Source organism: Monodon monoceros, unplaced genomic scaffold (assembly GCF_005190385.1).
Source record: "Monodon monoceros isolate NGI ecotype Baffin Bay Population unplaced genomic scaffold, NGI_Narwhal_1 Super_Scaffold_3, whole genome shotgun sequence".
NCBI classification, from domain to species: domain Eukaryota; kingdom Metazoa; phylum Chordata; class Mammalia; order Artiodactyla; family Monodontidae; genus Monodon; species Monodon monoceros.
In genome coordinates, this window is record NW_021703780.1 from 75,692,440 (window position 1) to 75,706,984 (window position 14,545).

The window sequence follows — 14,545 nt, forward strand, 5'->3', positions numbered from 1 at the left end:
ACAGAAATGTAGACTCTCTCTTTCTCTCTCTCTCTGTGTGTGCGTGTGTGTGTGTGTGTGTGTGCGTGTGTCAGAGAGAGAGAGAGAGACAGACAGACAGACAGACAGACAGACAGACAGCTGGGGTGGGAGAGGAGATGAACTTTGAGGAGACTGGTGCTGGATGTGTTCTCCTTAGGCTTTTCAAACAATTTTCCTTGTATTAAATCTAACAGAACTCATAATCACGTTGGAAATTATGTGTTACCAGCTGTCTACAAAAAACACTCCATGAGACCCGGCGCCTGAATAGAAAGGCACATTCAGTAAGTCACTTGGGTAGCTATGACTCCTATGTGGTGGTTTCACACTGTCCCACAGAGATCCCTCTGAGGCTGCTGGGGAGTTGGGGGCAGGATGGAGAGAATCTGCTTTCTTCCTCAGCTCCCTCACCCTTCCCCATATTTGACCAGACTGGTTCTCCTGTTTTCACTTTTGCATTTCAGTGAAAGGGTGTGGTGGCTTAGAGAAACTGAAAATCATTTGTACCTAAGACTGGATTCAACACTGCATGCAGCTGCTGGGCGCCTGTGGTCACTGCCTGAGCTGCCATCTTTCTTTCAAGCAACTTGGGATATTTTTGCTTTCCCTGAATTGGGCCAGGACTGAGGGCCTTGAACTTCTCTCCTGCAACTCTGTTGGCATTGGGGTTGTTTCAGAGGGCTTAAGTTGTTCTTTATCATTTTGATAGAATGCCTGTGTGATCACTTAAACAGCAGAGATGAAAAATTGAGAAGAATCTAAAAGTGATGCAGTATTTTCTAGGTAGGCCACCAAAATTGCTTGTAGACACTGTTGTAGTGAACAGGACAAAAATGGAAACAGAAGACTTGAGTTTTCCTCCTGGCTCCCCCATTACCTTTGTGATGGTGGGGCTGTCATATCACCTCTGCAGGCCACAGAAGGTGTTAATGGAGACTTTGGATTTAGGCTGAAACAGAAGGTTGAATTTGGGGGATGCATGTCCCCAGGGTACCTCAAGGGCTCTTTAAAGCTAGTGAGAATCACATGTACATGAAACCTCTCCTGAAATCCTTGTAGGAAAAATGCCGAGCTGTAGACAGGCTTTGGATGCCCTTTTCTGATTTTCAGAAGTGAGCACATAGCTTGCTTTGTAGCTACTGAGCACTTCTTATCTTCTCTTGGTAGAAGGCTCAGTGTGAAGGCCCTAAAACGTCTGTGCTCCAGTCACACGGCCTAGAACAACCATTCTCTTCTTTTGGGTTCAGTATATATCGTATAGACACGGCTTCACTAATAATTTCAGCACAATTCCTCTTTTTTTTTCTGAAGTGCTTTTTTCTCCCCTAAAATCTCTCCCAAAGTAAGAGGTCAGTGACATCTTCTAAGTACTTCATCATTTCAAAGATTGTCAGAGAAAAGTCTTGTGTCCAGTAACTGGCTACCTCAGTGGGAGGAGAGACTCCATATTACATGACAAGGCCACTTACCCCACTTCCTCCTGGAAGGTGTCACCAGCCACTCTCTAGGTCACATGATCTTTCCTTTCTCAGAACCACGTGAAGCATTGCCTGGGCTCTTTTTCTCTCTCTTCCTTTTCCTTCTTTCTTCCACTAAACACTTCCTGAATGGCCATGCCAGACACTGAGCTGGAGTGTGTGTGTGTGTGTGTGTGTGTGTGTGTGTGTGTGTGTGTGTGTGGTGGGGTAAAGAGGGAACCACAGCTAGACGAGTTGGAAACAGAACTGACCCTGAAACAGCACATGGTCTACTGAGGGAGGCCAGACCACAAGTGATTCTAAGGGAGGCTGCTCTGCCAGGTGAGAAGCATGCAAAGGGGAGAATCACCCATAATCCAGAGCTGCCTCTTTTAATGTATCTTTTTTTCTTTTTATTCCAGCATTTGAAATCTTCATCTTAAATCTTTTTTTTTCCTTTTTAACATCTTTATTAGAGTATAATTGCTTTACAATGGTGTGTTAGTTTCTGCTTTATAACAAAGTGAATCAGCTATACATATGCATATATCCCCATATCTCTTCCCTCTTGCGTCTCCCTCCCTCCCACCTTCCCTATCTTACCCTTCTAGGTGGTCACAAAGCACCGAGCTGATCTCTCTGTGCTATGCGGCTGCTTCCCACTAGCTATCGATTTTACATTTGGTAGTGTATATATGTCCATGCCACTCTCTCACTTTGTCCCAGCTTACCCTTCCCCCTCCGCATGTCCTCAAGTCCATTGTCTAGTAGGTCTGCATCTTTATTCCCATCCTGCCCCTAGGTTCTTCATAACCATTTTTTTTTTTTTTTTAAGATTCCATATATATGTGTTAGCATATGGTATTTGTTTTTCTCTTTCTGGCTTACTTCACTCTGTATGACAGACTCTAGGTCCATCCACCTCACTACAAATAACTCAATTTCATTTCTTTTTATGGCTGAGTAATATTCCATTGTATATATGTGCCACATGTTCTTTATCCATTCATCTGTCAATGGACATTTAGGTTGTTTCCATGTCCTGGCTATTGTAAATAGAGCTGCAATGAACATTGGGGTGCATGTGTCATTTTGAATTATCATTTTCTCAGGGTATATGCCCAGTAGTGGGATTGCTGGGTCATCTGGTAACTCTATTTTTAGTTTTTTAAGGAACCTCCATACTGTTCTCCATAGTGGCTGTACCAATTTACATTCCCACCAACATTGCAAGAGAGGGTTCCCTTTTCTCCACACCCTCTCCGGCACTTACTGTTTGTAGATTTTTTGATGATGGCCATTCTGACCAGTATGAGGTGATACCTCATTGTGGTTTTGATTTGCATTTCTCTAATGATTAGTGATGTTGAGCATCCTTTCATGTGTTTGTTGGCAATCTGTATATATTCTTTGGAGAAATGTCTATTTAGGTCTTCTGCCCGTTTTTGGATTGGGTTGTTTGTTTTTTTGATATTGAGCTGCATGAGCTGCTTGTAAATTTTGGAGATTAATCCTTTGTCAGTTGCTTCATTTGCAAATATTTTCTCCCATTCTGAGGGTTGTCTTTTCGTCTTGTTTATGGTTTCCTTTGCTGTGCAAAAGCTTTGAAGTTTCATTAGGTCCCAGTTGTTTATTTTTGTTTTTTATTTCCATTTCTCTAGAGGTGGGTCAAAAAGGATCTTGCTGTGATTTATGTCATAGAGTGTTCTGCCTATGTTTTCCTCTAAGAGTCTGATAGTGTCTGGCCTTACATTTAGGTATTTAATCCATTTTGAGTTTATTTTTGTGTATGTTGTTAGGGAGTGTTCTAATTTCATTCTTTTACATGTAGCTGTCCAGTTTTCCCAGCACCACTTATTGAAGAGGCTGTCTTTTCTCCATTGTATATTCTTGCCTCCTTTATCAAAAATAAGGTGACCATATGTGCATGGGTTTATCTCTGGGCTTTCTATCCTGTTCCATTGATCGATATTTCTGTTTTTGTGCCAGTACCACACTGTCTGGATGACTGTAGCTTTGTAGTATAGTCTGAAGTCTGGGAGCCTGATTCTTCCAGCTCCGTTTTTCTTTCTCAAGATTGCTTTGGCTCTTCGGGGTCTTTTGTGTTTCCATACAAATTGTGAAATTTTTTGTTCTAGTTCTGTGAAAAATGCCAGTGGTAGTTTGATAGGGATTGCACTGAATCTGTAGATTGCTTTGGGGAGTATACTCATTTTCACAATGTTGAGTCTTCCAATCCAAGAACATGGTATATCTCTCCATCTGTTTGTATCATCTTTAATTTCTTTCATCAGTGTCTTGCAGTTTTCTGCATACAGGTCTTTTGTCTCCTTAGGTAGGTTTATTCCTAGGTATTTTTTTTTTTTATGTGTCTTGTCACTTCACTTACATGCTCTCTTTAGGGTAGATATCAGCTGTTTTTGCCTACTCAGCATCCATTTCTTTTTCTGGTAATGGCATGCTGATTTTGCACTGGAGACAGCTCAGTGGCACTGTGAATCAAAGCAACATGGTCTGCCCTTCTGAAAAGCTGGTGTGACACAAGCTGGACCAATCCAATTCCCTCTCTCAGATTTGGTCCTCAAGTGGAGACACAAAGACAGAAAACAGTCTGAGCTGATTTTGTCTTACAGCCATGTCAATGACACTGGTCATGGTTCCCACCACCTGGATTTCTGGAACTACTCTGGGTACTAGCTTTTATCACCAATCCTATGAACTGCCACAAGAGCCTTCCAATACACTTTTTTAAAAACCTTACTTACCTTGAGTCTGTTTCTGCTATTTGCCTATAAAGAACTGTAAGAGATCCTCTTCTGGAAGTGAGAGACCAGGTCTCCCAGTTCTTCTCTATGACTTATCAATGTACCCTTCACAAAATAGGTACTCAATAAATGTTGGTTAGCTGATATTCTGAGGAAATGTATCTCTGGATGAAATGTCTTCCATCACTTAGCTGGGGCTTATTTGGATGGCTGGGAATAATTCCAAAGTTTTCCTTTGGTTAATTTATTTTAAGGTTTTGTTGCATCCCATAGTGATTATGAAAGCAAAGATTACCTCTTGCTTCTAGATGCAAGACAGATGCTGTTTGCCTTTGAGACACAGTAGAAGCTTGAGTAGATCTGTAGAAGGTGTAGCCTTAGAAGCTCAGGGTTGGTGGAACTTTCAAGGCCATTTAGACTAAGAGGCAGCTGCTTTTATTGTGAGATTTCAGAATCCGTAGTGCTCAAAATACTATTCAATGCTCATAGCCAACACAATAACCCAGTAAACACCTTTCGTCACTAAATTACAAGTTGACTCACTTTGTGACATCTTTCAGAGGACAGAATAAATTAACTTTTGGCAAATTGAATTATAGCTCACATGCTCTGGTGGAGCTTGCAAATTAAAAAAAGGCAATGACAAATTCCTTTGTAAACTGAAAAATCCTGATGCAAAAAGCAAACAAACCAAAAAAAAGGGGGGGCATGGAGATTTTCAAGGACATGCATTACTATTTCTGGAATCTTTTTTTCTTAAAGATACAATGAAGAGGGCAATAATATTATTTATATATTACTGATGTATTATTAACATCAATATCTATATCTACACCTGCATCTTTATATACAGAGATGTACCCTGCTGCATGGTTAATGATAGTTCCAACTGCGGAAGCCCAAAGTACCTCCAAAAGGAAAATTCCACAGGTATTAGAATCTGAGCTATATGTGCATTCATGAAACAATGTCTACAATGACTATGTTCAAAAACAAAAAAGCAAGTTGATGAACAACAGGAAGAGTTTGATTATTTAAAAAAGGCCTATGTGGAAAGATATATTTAGATGGTTAAACATAATTATAGGGGGTCTGGAAGCCTCAGACATCAAGAAGACTGGAATGTTCTTCCACAGGTGATTCAAAATCAAACTTACTAAACAATGAAAAAGATGTAAAAAGTCCAACTCAATTCTGGTTTTTCTCATAATGACTACCTTAGTGCTTTTAGAAACAGCAGGTTCTTCTAAAATAATGTTAGTGTCCCTGTTACCCTAATCAGGCACACACTTGCTCCCTCCCTGGGTTCCTGCATCGCTGGCAGGGGTGGGAGTTATACTGCTCCCACATTTCATATATATTTCTGTATTGTTAGAATTAAAAAATTGTGAGCATGCATTAACTTTTAGAACTTGAAAGTGATGTAAAAAGGAAAAGGAGCAGAAGGGAGCGCTCTGGGTACTGGAAGTGTTCTGTATCCCTCTGAACAGTGGTTGCATGCATAAGTAACATATAGGAATTCACTGAGTTAAACACTTGAGCTTTGTGCACTTAAGGTAAATTATATCAAAAACATTAATGAATCCTATCGAATCTTTAAAAATAATGGCTCTTAAGACTGATATTAGAGTTGAAGAGTTACCTGCACTAAGACAAAAAATCTTTTCTTCCATCTCTTCCAGACATTCTTACCGATGGCCCATAAATACCTGAAGGAAAGCAAAAAGACCAGAGATGCGTTAATGCTTGAGCTAGTGAGCTGTTTAACTCACTTTTACCATGAAGCTGGGTGCTCGCAAACAAGGAGATTCACAGGGCTCAGGAACAGATTGCAGACTCTGGAGCTGTGTGGTTGAGAAGAATGAAGAGCAGCAGGCAGGGTTTACTTTGGTTTGTAGGAGGAATTGTGGCCCATCATCAGACTTGCCTTAGAACCTTGACTGATTCCAGGAAACACCTTGGAAAATGTTACATTGTACCTTAATTTGTCTATGTGCTAAACTCTTATAGGTAGGTAAACTCCTGAGAGCTGTTGCACAGGAGAGAAAAAAACAGTGCTAAATCTCACAACTCCAACTCTTTCACCTCCTGTCAAGTCTCTTTCAGGAAAACCTTTAGTAAACAAAGCAAACCTTGTCTGCTTTTGCTGTAATTCCGGCAAATGTAGTTACATTACATAAAGGAAGTTTCAAGTCGGCATAGAAAGTCCTCCCTTCACCCGTCCCTCTCCCCGAATTGCTCTTCTGTTGATGGAAATTAATCTTTATGCAGAAAAAATTTAGTTAAAGGAGGGTTGAGAACAACAAAAGCACACTTCAAAGCTGTCTGGAGATTTTATGATCAGTGTTACTAATTCATTCGTAATTACCCCGTTGGCCTGATGGATTGATACGCGTTGAACTGGCATTGATCAAGGAAGTGAGGCTGGTGGTTTTCAAGCTCTATTGGACCAAGTGAAGAGAGATCTGGTCATACTCAAACCCAACCAAATCCTCGAGTTCCAAAACTGGCTTTATGTGCTATCAAAACCCAACTGGACAACTTCCAAATCCCCACTACACTTGGAATCAGACACAATTTCTGCTTTGGAACACAATGAAGAATGCACCTAATTAAAATGTACACTGTTTGACAAATTTCAGGGGCTCGTAGCAGTGGCTGCTGGCCGAAGTACTCAGACCTTCATGCCAGGAATCTGAGTCTTCCGGGTCCTTTTGCTTCTTCATGCTGATTCTTTAATTACCAAGTGCACTTGATTTTTACCTCCTGCCAAGTTCCTTACTTTGCTCACACCTCCACTCTTTCAGTCCCAGCACACATTTTACGGCCATGGTAAACCACAGAGGAAACTCTTAATCGGTTTCACCAGAATGAATTTCCTCCTCCTCCTGGCCGTGGGACGGATCCTACCATCTGCATGTATGAATTTCCCTGCTGAAACTCCTTCAGTGAGTCTCCCCCACTGACACGAGGGGAGCCCGCAACTTTGACCACTCATCTTGCACTTCCATGATTTATCCCAGATCGGTCCATCTGTTGTATGATTTACTTGCCTTTTTTCTTTAAGTTGACGTATTTAACAAGAATAAATTTATTTTGAAAGGAAACTTTACATTGTAGCTTTGATATACTAATTTTATATTATATAATGCACATTAAAATACATAAATAACTGCTTAACTAATATATGCTTGTCTGTATACCACGAAACAATCTTGTGTACCATCAGTGGTAAGAAGAGACCCAGGGAAACCTTAGTCTATAGAAACAAAATGGAGCATCTTGACCTGGCCTAAAAATGACTTTGTTTGCCAGCTATGCTTCACTCTCTAAATTTAGCTTCTGTGCCTTATGTTACCTGTAATTCCTCACCACACCATAAAGTTGCACACCCCCATAACTTTGCACGTGTTATGGTGCCCGGAATGCCTTCTCCCTGCTCCTTATGTTAGAATTCATATTCTTCCTAAGTCTGAATCCTTACTGTGATGTCATCACCTCCTGGGCCCTGCACATAATTCTGCTGGTAGTTACAATGATCACACTGCAATAATTTCTTTATTTTCATATGTATTGTTTCTATTGGATTGTGAGTTCCTTGAAGGAAGGAAACTTGTTCTTTTTTTCTAAATTTTCCTTTCTAAATTCCTAGCACAGCTTTTGATGTATGGTAGGTGGTCAGTATACATTTGCCATATTTCAGTTAGTTATGAATGCCTTGGGAAACCAGAGCCATCTTTATCAAACTTTCTGATGAGAGTTTCACACATTGCATAGAGACATGCACTCCACTGCCAAGTTCTTTGAGTTTTTTTTTTTTTTCCTCCCAAAATATATCCCATCTATTTCTATCTCCACTGCTACTCCCCATTCAAGCTACTATCATGTCTACCCAGACCACAGCAACAGGCTCCTCTCTGGTCTCCCTGCTTTCACTCTAACTCTTTTCATTACATGGCAGACAGAGTGATCTTTTGATGGGCAAATTAGATCAGGAATACACTCCATCTAAATAAGGATGGGAAACTATAGAAGGGTTTTAAGCAGGGAAGTGACACAATTATATTTCTATTTAAGATGATCCCAGTGGCTGCTGAGTGGTTAATGCACTGTAGATGGAAAAGGCAAGAGAGAAGGCAGGGACACCAGTGAGACGGTTACAGTAGTGTAGACAACAGAGAGAGGATGGTGGCTGGACTGAGGCTGTGGAAATGGCTGGACGGCTGGTAAGTGCATCAGCCCCGAGGCCAACATGGTCAGCTCTGGTTACGTGGATTACCTAGCTGCCCTGGACAGTGTTCTTAACCTTCTTGAAATAATATATAAATGTATCCATGGCAGAAATGGACCTAACAGGAACCTTCAGCCAGGTCCAAGGAGAGACAGGGTTATTGGTCTGTACCGATTAAGAGTATAGTGTTCCAGTTCTAGTGCTTAATCTGAGATGTTGGACAAGATGCTTAACCACTCGGTGCTCTGGAAAACAGGGCCAGGAATGGTCCCTCTCTTGCAGGGTGGTTGTGGAGATTAAATGAGATGATGCTTGTGAAGTATAAGCACGAGGCATGGCAGGAAGTAGATGCATAATAAATATGAGCCTTATTATAAAATATCTTTGAGTACAGAGGTAAGTGTATCGTTACGAGTAGTTATTAATAGCTAAATATGTGACAAGAAATCTCCTTGGACATATGTACATAGGGAAATAGATGAATTAAAAGATAAATAAGACAATGGGCGAAAATTTTTCTATTTTTAGTAGTGGCTAGCAACGCTGTAACTCTCATACTTTTCTGGCTGCTACTACCAATTTTTCTTACTTCTTAACTTGAATCCACATAAAGAGATTCAAAACAACAAACATAGCTACGACCTCTGAAGTGTTTATAGTTTTAACTGATGAGAACGGAAGTAGGAAAAGGAGTTCACGTGAACCCACAGAATGTAATTCATATGGTATCATTAATTTTTTCCTTCATGATAAAAATACTAGCTACTGCTCGTGAAGTCTTACTAGTCTTCTGTGCTGTGCCAGGTACTTTATGTGAATTTATTATACCCACCCGGAAGGGTTAAGAGCTTGAATCTGGAGCTTACGTTGCTTAAGCTTACGTTGCTTACGTTCCTGTATGACCTTGGGCAAGTTACTAAACTTGTCTCTACCTCAGTTTTCTCATCTGTACAATGGGGACAGTAATAATGGTACCTACTTCAAGTGTTGCTGTGAGGATTAAAGAAGTTAATGAAACATAAAGCGCTTAGAACAATATCTGGCACAAAGTAAGCAATTATTACTCGGTATGTCATTATGTTATCACTCCTATTTTACAGCTGAGGAAACTGAAGTTCAGAAAGGTCAAGTAATTTCTCCAGGGCGCCAAGCTGGTGAATGACATAGCCAGAATTTACACCCAGAACACTCTGGCTCCAGAGGGCCCTGTTCAGCATGCTATTCTTCCTCTTATAGATGACAAACTTCGGTTTCTTTATTGAACTAAGAACATGAATGGCTATTCCAATCAAACAGAGAGGACTTGTGGTTGAAGGCTTCTGAATGGGAAAGCTGAGTGGGATCAGAGGAAAATGAACAATGCTCCTTTGGGAAGTATCATTTGGTTTGCATGAAAGAAGGGCTTTCCCTCTGAGGCTTCCTCAGAATTTATTGCTAATTTGGCACATACCAGATGTCAAAACCAAGAAAAATTGAGGGCTACAATGTACAGTTTCCGTCTAGTCAGCTCTGGTTCTATATTTTCTTAGGTTGAAACACGCTCATTAAGCAGAATGAGAAGTACCTGGAGCAGGGGGAATTCTGTCATTGTAGACATATAGGTGGCTTCCCAGCTCCAGCTCTTCATTCCATAGACAGATCTACCTGTGTGGGCATCAGTGACCCTCAACTACCTCTTCAGGCTATCCAGATATTTGGAAATCTGGATTTATGAATAGATAATCAACATTCTAGTACAGTGAGCCAAAGTTTAGCTGAGGGGTTACATCTCAAACTCAAGGTGGAAATACCTAGGTGGGAATTCTGGGTCCTTAGGTCTTTAGGCTTAGCTGCCCCATGCCTCAGTTTAATCATCTGTAAAATGGGGTTAGCATAGGATCTACTTCATCTGGCTGTTGTGAGGACAGATGGAGATGATGCATGTCAAGTTGTTAGCACAGTAACTGGCCCCCAGTAAGTGCTCAGTAGACCTAACTCTATGCTCCCTGCAAGAAATCCACTTTAAATCTAAAGACACAAAGAGGCAAAAAATAAAAGGATGGGAAAGGAATTACGATGCCAACATTGGTTTTTAAAAAATCTGGAGTGGTTATATTTATTACTGTCACACAAAATAAATTTCAGGACCAAGAATATTACCAGGGATAAAGAAGATCATTTTATAATGATAAAAGGGTCGATTCACCAAGAAGACACAGTAATCTTAAATGTTTATGCATCTAATAACAGAGCTTCAAAATATATGATGCAAAGATGGACAGAACTCTTAAGTAGAAACAAACAAATCCACAATTATAGTCAGATTTCAATACCTCTATCTCAATAATTTGCAGAAAATCAGTAAAGATTTAGAAGATTTAAACAACACTATCAACTAACTTGATTTAATTGATCTAATTATAGAAAATAAGCCAATGGGAAATAAAGTGGGATCCTAAATATATTGAATTAGGTCAGTCTAGGTAGTTCTGTTTGAGAGTCTGTGTCAATATGAGTGGTATCCTGGGGACTTATGGGGAAGGGAGAGGAGTGTGATGGTTTTGAAAACAAGAAGTCTAGAGCAATAGCACAGCTAAGAAGGTGGAAGAGGAAAGGGGATTTTAAGAAGCATGGGTAACTATTTTGTCATTCACTTTGAAAGATGTTTTCATTGCATATATAGACTTGAGTACATTAAAGGTGTTGCTCCTCTGTCTTCTCACTTGCAATGCTTCTAACAAGAACTGTTTTATCCTTTTGTGTGTAACACTTCTTTGTTCTCTGGCTGCTTTTATGATTTTCTCTTTATCACTGGTTATTAGCTTTATACTTACACTGTACCTTGCTGTAATTTTTTTCATGTTTCTTAAACATGGGTTTGTTGAACTTTTTGGATGTAAGTTTTATAGCTTTTATTAAATTAAAAATATTCAGCCAAAAAAAAAAAAAAAAAGCATGGCTAAGACTTATAAGCTGTGGTGCAATGAATGAATTCCAAGTGGAGCCATGGGAAGCTCTGTATTTTATTCATGTTTCAGGTCCTCAGTTAAGTTGATTTCTTTCATTTCAAATGGAAAGAAATAACACAATTCTAGACCTGGCTCTGATGCTTACTCTGACTTGGGCAAGTGTGTTCACCACTCTAATCCTCAGTTTCCTTATTTGCAGAGATTGACTCATTCACATTCATTTATGCAACAACATTTATTGGACTTATACTACATGTCAGGCCCTGTACTAGCTTCTTCGAACAAAGAAGGCAGACGCCCCTGCTGACAAGGAACTCAAAGTCCAGTGGGGAAGACAGACAACAAAATAATAAATGAAGAAATAGCTGGTATGTGAGATGACTGTAAGTGCTCTGGTGAAAACAAAGCAGAGTAAGAGACAGACAGAGGACACAGATGGGCCAGGAAAGGCATTCCGATAAGGTACAGAGACACACAGAAATCAAGGTGAGCCATGTGGACATCTGGGTGGGGGAGAAGGGGCATCCAAGGCAGAGGAAACAGTGGGGACAAAGGCCCTGCAGTGGGGGTACACATGAAGTCTTCAGGGAAGAGCAAGGAGGTCAGGGAGGCTAGAGCCGTGATCAAGGTCAGATAGTGGTGGTGTCCTTATTAGATAGGGCCTTGTTGCCACAGAGGCAACACTGACTTTTATTTTGAACGAGATGGGGAATCACTGGAGATTTTCCAGCATTCAAGTGGCAGGATCTGACTTGTGTTTTAAAAAAAATTACTCTGGCTTCAGGGTGGGAAAGAGCCTACAGGGGGCAAGGACAGCAGCAGGGGGACTGCTGACAAGACAAGTGCAACAGGTGAGAGGGAGAATGAGGGAGGCCTGGATTCGAATGATGGTGTGGAGGTGGTGATGAGAGGTTGAACTCTAGATTTACCTTGAAGGTGGAGTGACGAGAATGTGATGATGGATGAGATGAAGGGTGAGAGAGAGAGAAAAGTGTCACATGACGCTGAGGATGTTGGTCTGAGCAACTGGGCGAAGGGAGAGGCCATTTATTAAGATGGAGGGATAATAATAACTAATCCTTGGGAGGCTGTTTCAGGGATAAAATGAGATAATGCACGTGGATGCACTTCCTGAACTTGAGAACATCATATGGATATAAAAGATGAAAAATTAGAAAGCCACCGAGGAGATGCTCATTCTCAGATATCCCTAATACTCATGTCTTAAGGCCAAAAGCTAGTGTTGATTTTCTCACTGACATTTTTCTATTCAATAAAGTTATTCTGAATGGCTCAGTGGCTCATTCCAGGAACCACAGTCCACCAACAAGGAGTAATTCACAGTAATTCTGAGGTTTCCTCTAGGTTTTAATAAACATTGAAGTAGACACAATTTATAACCTCAGAGTTGATTCTTAAAAATTCCTTTCTCTCTCTCATTCTTTAAGCTGTGACACTGTTCTGATATTTCTATCCTCCTTCCCCATAAAATAGGGCTTCATAAAGCTATTTTAAGTTTAAATGGAAAAAAAATGTAGTTCGCAACATTTTTATTTTCCTTGAATCATCCCTTGGGTAGCTAAGGTTGTCCAGCCCTGATTTAGGCCACAGTGGGTCTGACAGTGTTTTTAAGGTACCCACTGTCCACCTTGCAGAGCTGCCCTAGGCCCTCCTGGTATATTTCCCGGCAGGGGTAATTTTTAGATGGCAGCCTAGTAAAATGAAATCAACTGTGGAGCCTGTCAGAAGTGAGTTACAGATTTCTTCTATCATCCATAGGGTCAGGATGGTCTGAAATATGTTAGTAATTTTATGAATGAATCAAGAGAAAAATTTCTTAATCCAGATTGGTTAGAGAACTGAAGAGAATGTGGGAAATGGGAATTTGTCCAGTAAGGAAAGTAATACCTATGTCAAGTGCTTGCCGTGGGGATTAAACGAGAGAGTGTTTGTAAAACTCCTAGCACAGAGCTTCAAAGGGGCCTAGAAAGTGGGTTGAGCTACTGATCTTTTTAAGGAAGTTTCTTTAAGAAGTAGGTTTAAGGACAGATATATTCATTCATATTTCTGTTTCTCTTTTTTGCCTGCTCTGCCCTCTTCACTTCGCCCTCTTTCCCTCCAACTGCTCACTCATGCTCTCATTCCTTTAGCAAATATTTACCAAGTATTTACGAGCCAATGCTTTGCTTAAGACACAAACGCTGTTCCTGGGTGCTACAGGAACCTAACAGAATTCTCAAATTCTTTGTCTTGAAACTAGGATGTTTATATTGCAGAGGAAGGGATATTAGGGAGAAATCACATTTAACATTTTGGGAATATATGCCAGTAATAATGATAAGAAGGAGGAAAAGCTGACCTTAGAAACACGTCACAAACATTTTCATGAGATGCTAACTGAGATGAGGCAAAGCTAGCCCTTCATCGTGGACAGTTGAAAAAGGACAGCGTGTATAGCAGGGGCCTGGCTCATTCCCCTACAGCCTTCTCACGGCCACAGGCAGAAGAACTTTGCCAAAATCCCACCTAAAACTCTAGGAATACTTTGGCCTCAAGACAATGCCATGTTCTGATGAACCTAGGGGCAGGACAGGAATAAAGATGCAGACGTAGAGAATAGACTTGAGGACACGGGGAGGGGGAAGGGTAAGCTGGGACGAAGTGAGAGAGTGGCATGGACATATATACACTACCAAATGTAAAATAGATGGCTAGTGGGAAGCAGCCACATAACACAGGGAGATCAGCTCGGTGCTTTGTGACCACCTAGAGGGATGGGATAGGGAGGGTGAGAGGGAGATGCAAGAGGGAGGGGATACGGGGATATAAGTATACGTACAGCTGATTCACTTTGTTATACAGCAGCAACTAACACACCATTGTAAAGCAATTATCCTCTAATAAAGATGTTAAAAAAAAAAAAAAAAGACAATGCCATGGAAATTCTCCAAATCCAAGCCAGAGCTCAGGTTCAGCAGCCAGTATCTAGTTGGTGGGAGACCTTTGCTTCCTTTGGAGTTCCCCATGCCCAACCCCCTCCAATACCCTCCCTAGTAAGTATCTATCTTTCACTCAAACCTTTAGCCCTCTTTGTTCCCTAGAACTCTGAGGCACCAAGGCCAG

At 40.7% G+C, this 14,545-nt stretch overlaps 1 protein-coding gene across 16 annotated transcripts in view; it reads right to left on the reverse strand.

Moving 5' to 3' along the window:
- CADPS (calcium dependent secretion activator) overlaps window positions 1-14,545 on the reverse strand; it is a 479,603-nt gene that overhangs the window by 171,766 nt on the left and 293,292 nt on the right. For all 16 annotated transcript variants that reach the window (XM_029242782.1, XM_029242794.1, XM_029242791.1 and 13 more), the window contains exon 10: window positions 5,886-5,952. In XM_029242782.1, the coding sequence (XP_029098615.1) occupies window positions 5,886-5,952 (67 nt within the window). The remainder of the gene's footprint in view (window positions 1-5,885; window positions 5,953-14,545) is intronic.